This window comes from Myodes glareolus, chromosome X, assembly GCF_982192425.1.
Source record: "Myodes glareolus chromosome X, mMyoGla1.1, whole genome shotgun sequence".
In the NCBI taxonomy this organism is placed as follows: domain Eukaryota; kingdom Metazoa; phylum Chordata; class Mammalia; order Rodentia; family Cricetidae; genus Myodes; species Myodes glareolus.
The window spans coordinates 54,026,796-54,036,178 of record NC_142053.1 but is presented as its reverse complement, the minus strand read 5'-3'; the positions used below and the strand labels follow the sequence as shown (position 1 = coordinate 54,036,178).

The window sequence follows — 9,383 nt, the reverse complement described above, 5'->3', positions numbered from 1 at the left end:
GAGGAGAATTTAATACCGGAATTATTTGAAGTTAAGGGGCAGCTTGGCAATGGCGAAGGGGCCATTGCAGTGGGACACTGTTCTATGATTCTGAGCTTTGTGTATGGAGACTGACTTAGAGTGCAGGCTCCTCCTGGGACAGATGAGATGAAGTTGGGAAATGGTTGCTTGGCAAACCAAGCATACATGAAAGCATACTTTCTTTGCCCATTTCACAAACCTTCTGTCAGAATCTGTACCCTGGATACGAAAGTGGCCTTTGAGCTCAGTTCTTCACACTCTGCCAGATATAAACAAGTGCTTTGCTTCTGTATTCTTTTTGCCTTGTTCCTATGTACTTCTTTTCTTTTTAATTACTGTTATTTATTGAGACAATTTTTCTTTCAAAGTGAGGTAAGAGTTTCTCATGATCATGTACATGAGTAAGGGGGGTTCAGAGTTGAGGTAATGCATTTTAGTCTGTATAAAAAGTCACACAAACTAAAGCTTGTGATGCAGTATGTATACTCTGCATACCTTGTCCTTATTTGCACGAGACCCCTACCTAGGGACCCCAACGAACAAGACATTGACATTTGTGGACCTCTCAGATGGGATTTCCTTAGATGGAGAGATGTAGATTGGGACTGGAAGGAGTAGTTACGAGGTGATAAGCAACAGAGCTTTTGAAACCACAGAGTAGAGGTTTCCCTAAATGGGGCAGGTCATTCCTCAGGGTCTTTCTTCTAGGTCAGGTGTGTCAAGTTATAGGGCTGGCAAACAGCAGTGATTTCAGAGTTCAGATCACAACCATGTGCATGAATATAAGAGAAAGTCATCTAGGGCAAGTGAAACATGAAGATACATCTGGAATTGAAAGTGGGGGAAATGTCTGACCTTAATGTGTAGTTGTGCCATCAAGTCTTACCTACACGCACAGGTACCAGAATTTCACTTGAAGTACACCTGCATCTGTGAGACTCACGTGGAAGTGGTGTGGACCAGAAATACATACCTAAAAGTGTTTATCATATTACATCAACTTTTTCTTAACTCAACAAACGGACCACAATTAGTCTCTAGGTATCCTAAACAAAATTCACAAACACAGCTAAAGCTACAATCTTCTATTATATCATTTCAAATCCCATATCATTCTAAATTATTTCCAATAAACCTAATTCAAAATATAAGTTTTGGATTTCCAGGGATTGTTGTCTGTACTTTAAATCTTTCCATGTTTTTATGTGTATTGGTGGTTTTCCTGCATGGATGTTTGTGTACCATTTGTGTGCCGTGTCCAAAGGGGCCTGAAGACAGTGTCAGATCCTCTGGAACTGGAGGTACTGGTGGTTGTTGTGCCAAAAGTGCAGGTGATGGAAATCAAACCCCAGGACTTTTGGAAGAGCAGCCAGTGCTCTTAACCACTGGCCAATCTCTCCAGTCCCTTTTGTAATTTTTATTCTCTTGAAAAATCCATTATTCAAAGCTTTTATCTCAGTTGGCTCTAACTAAAGTGTACATATAAAAACGTTAACTTAAGGCCTCCTGGTGGAATATTTAAGTTTCAGCACTTTCAAATGGTAATTCTGGAAATTAAGGCTGAGGAGAGAAAAAGCTTTGCTGTAGGTTAAAACGTGATTTATAAGAAATTAAAATACAAACTAAGTATGTTAATCTATCTCACATAATTTGAAACAATATAAATCTATACTGTCTTACAAAAGAAGGTACTTTGAACTTCTTAAACACCTGTTAAAGGAGCCAGGGAGATAGAGCAGCAGGTAAAGGCATCTGTTGCCACACCTGACACCCTGAGTTCAATCCCTTGGACCCACCTGGCAGAAAGATAGAACAAACTCCTACAATTTGTCTCTGAACTGGAAACATGCATACGTGTTTTGTATATCAAATGTGACAAAATATTAAAATGCTTTGAATATATAAACACATATATTGAAATCATCCCCCAAAATATTAGATTTCAATAAATTATTTTTTAATTTTATAAGAAATAACAGTCAATAAACTTTGAAATTTTAAAGAGACCTTGAACTGTGAATATACTGAAAAAATTAAAGGATTTGGTATTTTGAAGGTCATATTCTTTTATGTTGTGATAGTAACGTTATTAGGAATAAACAAGGAAAGGTTATAGTTTAGAAGCTATGTATGTGTGTCAAGTCGGCATAGGTCTACTGTTAGTGACCAGTTTGTCAACTTTACAGAAACTAGAGTCATGGAGAGAAAGTGGACCATAGATGAAGAACTGCCTCCACCAGATTGACCTGTAAGCAAGTCTGTGGGGCATTTTTCTTGATTCATGAATGGTTGATGAAACAGAGCCCAGCCCACTGTGGGAAGTGCCCCCTGGACAACTGGTCCTGGGTTGTAGAAGACATGTTCAACAAGCCACAGAAAGACACTAAGCAGCTCTCCTCCATCTTTCCTGCCTCTGCTCCTGTTCAAATGCCTCCTCTGACTTCCCCCGATGATGGGCTGAGGTTGGGACATGTAAGTCAAATCTACCTTTTCCTCTCTCAGTTGCTTTTGAAGTTCTTATCACAGCCATATAGAAGCAATATAGTACACTCACTTAGGTTACCTTTCAGATCTATAGAAAACAAAGTATCCAGAGCACCTGTTTGCACGGGAGTCTCCAGGAATACCATTCACATATTCAAAATGACAGGAATAAATTCCAAGTTCTCTGTTCATTGTAGGGTCTAGTTTTTACCCCAGGTGCAGTGTCTCTGACAGAAACATGGTACCCAAGGAAAGACAGAGCAAAGAGAGAAAATATGTCAATATTGGTCCAGTTTCAGCTTCCCCAGCATTCTTAACACATTAGTCATATTTGTACTTCAGAGAGCAAAAGATCTCAGTTTATTCAGAGAATATATAGTGACAGCCATATGGAAAACACAAAAAAGAAAGTTCAAAGAAACAGGTAAACATAATTTTAATATTTTATTTAGTACAAACTGTCAAATCTCTGCATTTTAAGCTTATAAACAACAAAGTAAATCGCTCATTACACTGGTATTTTAGTTGGTTTTTGAATTTTTTGCATTATATCATGATGCAAGCATTATGAAAAATATGTACAAATTTGAAATGTGATATCACAAAAGAATTATGACACATGAATTACATCATTTTAACATGCTTTTTCTTATTAATTTAGAAATATAATGTTACCACCAAAAATAATAAAAACAAATATTAACTGCCTTGCCATTTTCTTATTATATTTTGCCTGTAAAATATAGTTTGGACCCAGGCAGTGATGGTGCAAATCTTTAATCCCAGAACTTGGGATGTGGAGGCAGGTGGATCTCTGTGCGTTTGAGGTCAGCCTGGACTACAGAGTGAATTGCAGGTCAGGCTTCAATGCTACACAGAGAAACCCTGTCTCAAAAAACCAAAAAATATATATAGTTTGATACATTTGACAATATAACCTCTAAAAGCAAAATTAAATTACTTTTTTCTGTGGTCAGACTGAAACTGAGTATGACCTCACTTAAAAAAGAAAACAATATAAAGAATTAAGCCATTGCAATTACTAATATATTTCAATAGGACAACATTATGTGTAGATTATTACTTATAATCTATTCTTTTTGTTACTCAGTGACTGAAATGCAGTTGTTTTGACATCTCAACAAATGTTAATTTTGAACTTTTTCCATGCTTTAGGATGCAGTACGCGTTTAAAGAAATTAACAATATGAATAAGATATATTTATGTGTCTGTGTTCATGTGTGGGAGAAGGTGCATGCACTTGACTATGTGTGTGTGCGTATGTGTGCATGTGTATGTGTGCATGTGCTCATGCTCACACATGCATGCCAAAAGTCAATATCTAGTTTTTTCTTCTACACATATTTTCTGCGGGCAGATCTCTCACTGAACGTAGAATGCACTAAATTGCTGGAATGTCTGGCCATGTAGCCCCAATGATCTTCCTTCCTCCACCTTTTCAACACTGGAGTTACAAGTGTGCTCTTTAATACTCAGCTTTTTACACAAACGCTAGGTTAGGAGCTGAGAAAATGAGTGCTTCTGTGGTAATCAACTGGGCAATTGAGGCATTTTCTTGGCCCTGTGTAATTATTAATTTCTGACTTTACATACACCACTTGTAAGTAAATCTAGGGCATACAAACTGAATTTATAATTATGTTATATTTTGGAGTATAAAGTCAGTTAGACTCAGTACTCAAACATGGCTAGTATGTATCATACCAAATGGGGCACAGCTAATGGAAAAGAGAAGCAAAATGTATATAGGGAATGATTTATACAGCTAAGGAAATGTACAGGATCGATAGAACTGGGAGTAGAACAGGAGAACTAAAGTAGGGGGAATATTATGGCAAGGATCCTAAATCCCACCTAAAAATTCATGAGACAAAGGCTAGATACCCAACTGAAGAGTTCATGGGAAGTAGTGGAAACTTTACAGTTGGCCTACATCAAGGAATTGTCAAATTATATTTGTGTTCTTGAGGTTATATTGAAACATCAGAACCTCTGCTTGCCTGCTCTCCTTGTCCACTACTAAATCTTTGTTTCCACAAAGCAGCCAAAACCAGCCTATAGTAACTTAGGGGATGAAAACATTGTCTCAAAATAAAATAAAAACTCTGCCTTATTCTCAAATAAGGCAGGAAAGGCTGTCATTGTTCTGATTTGTGTGCTGTACCAACAATTGAACCAAACAGTATGAGCAGAAATATAGCAAACTAGGAGTTGATCATCCTGTATTACATGCACATCACTATGCTCAGTAAAATGAAATATATCAATAGTAGACAAGAGATACACAGGGATTCTCCAAGTACTCCATTTTTTTTAATTTTTCTGTAAAGGAATTAGTTTACATATCTAATTTCCTTAAGTGCAATTTGCCTCAATATAAGAACCTTATATTTTACGTGTATGGGTTCAAGAAATAACATTTAGTACTTAAGTAACATATCAGATTGAATCTGTGTTAGACTGTGAAATTAACTCTGAGTAAGTGATCCATTTCATGTCATGCCTCCCTGAAATCTGTAGCATCGCGTTCAGTTGTAGTTGTACAAGAGCAAGCCTCCGTCGGTCTAATCTGCCCTGAAAATGCCATCTTTCATAACAATGCATAGGGATAGGATAAATCACATATTTTAGCTTCATCAAAGGTGTTAGACTATGCATGAGATTCACAAGCATAAGCATTATGATGGGTTAGAAGCAAAGACCAGGATACAGAGATGAGTACAACGCATTAGGGCAGGGATAAGAACAGAGATTGCAGAATCATTCATAAGGCAATGATTTATCTCCAGATGCTTAAGAGTACCAGAGAAATTTAACAGAAGAGTTTGAAAGGGCTCGAAATCATCCCAATACATTGCATTGTTACTAAGATTCAATATCTTTAGGTGAGAAGCCTGAGGACACTGGGCTAGAAATTTGAAGTCTCTGTACGATATATCACAGAATGACAGATACAAAAAATCCAGACTAGGTGGCAGAACTCTGTAGGGATAAAACAACAATAAAATTTCTGAAGAATGAGGATTCAATGAGAAACACTATACCTTTATATCCAGAATAATCCAATTTTCACATGCGGTATAAGTGAGTATTAATGCGTTGATCTGTACTTTGTTCACTTAATAGTTTTGTGACTCTGAGATATTGTTTTAGGCCGTAACTTACTATGTAGTCCTGGCTGCCCTGGAACTCACTATAAACATCATACTGGCATTGAACTCAGAGAATCTGCCTGTCTTTGCTTCCCGAGTACTGAGATTAAAATCATATGCCACCACATATGGCTGAAAGTTTGGTTTTCTACACTGAAATATAATTTCTTTTAATGTTAAGAATGTGTAAAGTGTATTATAATTCATGATTTTAAGAAATACTAAGAGAACAACTAATGCATTTAATACTTAAATTATTATCCATTGTAGATTTCAGTTCACGTTTTTAGTGGAAAGGGATCAGAAAGAGCAGTCAACTGGAGATTACCTTTGGACAGTCCCTACTTTCATGGTCTATACCTTGGAGACTACAAATTAGCAAAGTGATCTGTCATTGTAAGCCACTGGCATCTATGATTATGTGCATCAGTGCTATAGAAAAAGTCTTCCACCATCTCAATTCTTCTTTCTTCTCATATCTAAAGGGTTAGTGGGTTTTCACCTTTGTATTTCTGCACTTATCTTTACATTGCTGGCTGCTTAGTTTTTGTAATTCCTCCTCCAGGGTCAAATTCCCAAAAGTGACAAAGCAGAAAGCATAAAAGGTTTTGAGGAGTTAAGGAATACTCATGAATATTTTCTATTTTGTCCCAATACTTATCCAGGAAACCCAGAAACATGCCTTACTTACTTACTCTTACCTGAGCACGCTGTCCAGATGATTTTTGAGACAGAATGAAGACAATTTGAGTTCCTTAAGGGTTTCGATACGTTGCAAATGACTAAGGAAATTTTTAAAGACTTTTCCACTCAGAGATCTAAAAGTGACTTTAAGCAGTCTAAGGCTCTTTAGGTGGCTCATCTGAGATAGGATGTTGGAGATATCACTCAGTGAACCCTTATCAACTGACAGCCGATTAACACAGTTGAGATCAAGAAATCTCAGGGTGCGTTTGCAGTCACCCAATCTATCAACTTGCAAATCTCGACAGCATATCTTCAAAGCCCCTAAACTCTCCACAAATTTCCTCACAAGCAAAACCAAAAATTCCTTTTCCATTAAGGAGCCACCTAGGGAAAGTTCCACTAGTAATTCGATAGGTCCCAAGGGTAAGCGAATCGTGGACCCTAAATCTATACAACGATGCTGTCCTTCCATTTTTGCCACAGAGTGGTCAGAATAAGAACAAGATTGAAAGCAGAAAGGTGATTTGTTGCTGACTTCAGGGCATGTGATCCTACAGTCAATGTCTTCCCTTAAATCTAGAATCCTCAGTTTAGGTTTCCTGTAGGGGTAAGAGGAGATAGAATATCTGAGAAATAGCAAATGATAATGAAACCCAGTAGGATCAATGATGACATATAGAAACAAATCCTTTTATCCATAGCTGGTACTCCTTGTACTAACTACCAACAAGTTTTTGCCATGAAAATTCAACCTCCTCTTCCCCCATCCTTTGTACATTTCAAATCCCCTCTAGTCTTAAAGCTTCTGTCTTTCTCTTAAGTAACACCTGTTATATAAACCCATCAATAGAATCCTCAATAACAGATTTCCTAAGGAATATTGAAGACATCAGTCTTTAATGTGTTGCCAAGTTTTAGCCGAGTCTCACAAATCAACCTGCAGCATTCACTAGTTACTTCTTCTAAGAGAGTATCAGGCTGTAGCATTACCTCCTATGTCTCTATTATACAGTCTTACCGAGAAGCAGAGTTCTTTGCAGGACATACTGGAAGATTCTCAATCATGGCGTTCTGGAGTTCATGTTGAGGATCCTGTACAGTTAATGTCCCAAGATGGAGACAGTAAAAGGGCCAAACTTTCACCATCTCACTCAATATATTCTTATGCCCACGCTTGAAGGCAGCAATGAACAATGGAACAAAAAAACATCTTGGAATATCCTCCAGAGCTTGGACTGCCGCAGACTCATGTCTCAGCAAACACTGTATAGCAAGATCGAACAGAGTTTTGGGGTTCTTTGCATCCATTTTTGTGAACCTGCATCAGGAGGAGAAACATTTAGAAGTTCTGGGAAAACACACAGTGTCTTCTTTGCAGCCTGTGCTAGCATGGTAGAAATGATTTAAAGAATAAATCAATCAGATGGCCACCACCAGCTACATCTACGATAGACACAGATAAGAAATAGACTTGTGAGTTTATAACTGTATATGTTTATAGGTGTGTTACTACTCTCTCCCCCCATGTATATATTCTCTGTGTCTTATAAAATGGCATCAAAATGGGTAGTAAGCAAGCAGAAAACAATTTCGTTCACTTTTTTACATGAATTCCAGTATTTTCCCTCAGTAGTATATAAGCTATCATGAAGAAAAAGTAAATCTAAAATAGTAAATAATAAAACATCAAATTAATTGTGATTAAAGAGAAAAGGAATGACATTCTAGTCCTTGATTTGTCTCACTCCCATCACTATATTTGTGGCAGATGAAGACACCAAACTGTACAAGACATACATGAAGGAAGATGGTTAAGAACTTAAAGTTGACCTTAAGAAAATTCAGAAAAATTAGTCATGATTTAATCCTAAAGATGAAAAAGAAAACATAAAATCAAAATAATGCAGTACAGTTTTGGGCAAAGACTTCAAAAGTGTTCAGTTCAAAGCTGTATGTTATCTCACTTGTGGAAAGTAAAAATTAAATAGTCAATTTGATTATGGTACAGAGACTTCTAGGGTCTAGGAGAGATGGCAGGGTTTGGGGTATAAAACACAGCTAGATATAATTCATGTAATCTAGAAGTTGGTATGGACATATCACAATGAGTCTCATTAATATGAATTATGAGTATGTGTTACAAAAATGAATATCAAATGCATATCAAATAGACAATATGGAGGGTTTAAAACTGCAGTCTTTGAAACACACAGGCTCTGAGAAACAAAAAAATTGATGTGGATAGGAGCAACTTTGAAGAAAATTTGTTAATGATGGAAGAAAACAAAATGAGGGCAAATTAAGAATCCTGTAACGCATGAAAGAGTCAGAAAGCTCCTAAATTTCTCTTCTACTGCCAGGATGACAACAAATCCTCTAAAATACCTACATAACACTGATAAAAAGAAAACAGCATGATAAAGTGGATAGATTATAAGACAATGTAGCATCATATGAATACACAAAATAAGGAAAAATTTGAAGCAAAAACATTAAAACCATCAGAAACAAAATAACTGTTGCTTATCTCCTACCTAGTATGGTACTTTGCTACAGCATCTTGTACACTTTATGGCATTGTCTTTTGATAAAATAACCTGATGACTAAGATTTAAAAAATGTTTACATTTTCTTGAAGCTTCTGGGATTTCAATTTCAGGCACATGTCTAAGGGTCTTAAAAAAGTGGTCTTCTGTGGTAGCTCAAAGTGCTAGAGAGTGTAAGTGATTCTTTTTGGTGAAGAACTTTCTTTTGTGTGAAGAAAAAGTCAGTCTAGAGAGGAAGGGACTGGGCAGTTTGATGTAACAAAGTAGCTGATTTCACACACTGTTACAAATGTTAGTGAAATGTATACAAGAATTTGCTGTTTAATGTTAGTGAAATGTATTCAAGAATTTTCTGTATATGCTCTATTACAAGGTCACCCTGTTCCTAGGAATATCTGTGAATATTCCAGGACTTTGGTTCACAATTCTATTGCGGATGTGCCTGATATTGAATAAGGACTCCAGAGTCCA

General features: G+C 36.7%; 1 protein-coding gene across 1 annotated transcript; it reads right to left on the bottom strand.

The window, feature by feature from the left end:
• Window positions 1-5,075: 5,075 nt before the first annotated feature.
• On the bottom strand, window positions 5,076-7,678 carry LOC148117337 (melanoma antigen preferentially expressed in tumors-like). Its single transcript, XM_087902865.1, has 3 exons — window positions 7,385-7,678; window positions 6,381-6,965; window positions 5,076-5,509 (listed from the first exon to the last, which is right to left on the bottom strand). Exons 1-3 carry the CDS (start codon window positions 7,672-7,674, stop codon window positions 5,206-5,208), a joined length of 1,179 nt encoding a protein of 392 aa, XP_087758991.1. The 5' UTR covers window positions 7,675-7,678; the 3' UTR covers window positions 5,076-5,205.
• Window positions 7,679-9,383: the final 1,705 nt, after the last annotated feature.

What these genes read in the sequence shown, in the direction of transcription:
- LOC148117337 (XM_087902865.1), bottom strand. Translation starts at nt 7,674, where the DNA reads ATGGATGCAAAGAACCCCAAAACTCTGTTCGATCTTGCTATACAGTGT. An exon ending in GCAAAGAACTCTGCTTCTCG is followed by an intron (nt 6,966 to 7,384) that starts GTAAGACTGTAT and finishes TTACCCCTACAG; the next exon opens with GAAACCTAAACTGAGGATTC. An exon ending in CATCTGGACAGCGTGCTCAG is followed by an intron (nt 5,510 to 6,380) that starts GTAAGAGTAAGT and finishes TTATCCCTACAG; the next exon opens with AGTTCTGCCACCTAGTCTGG.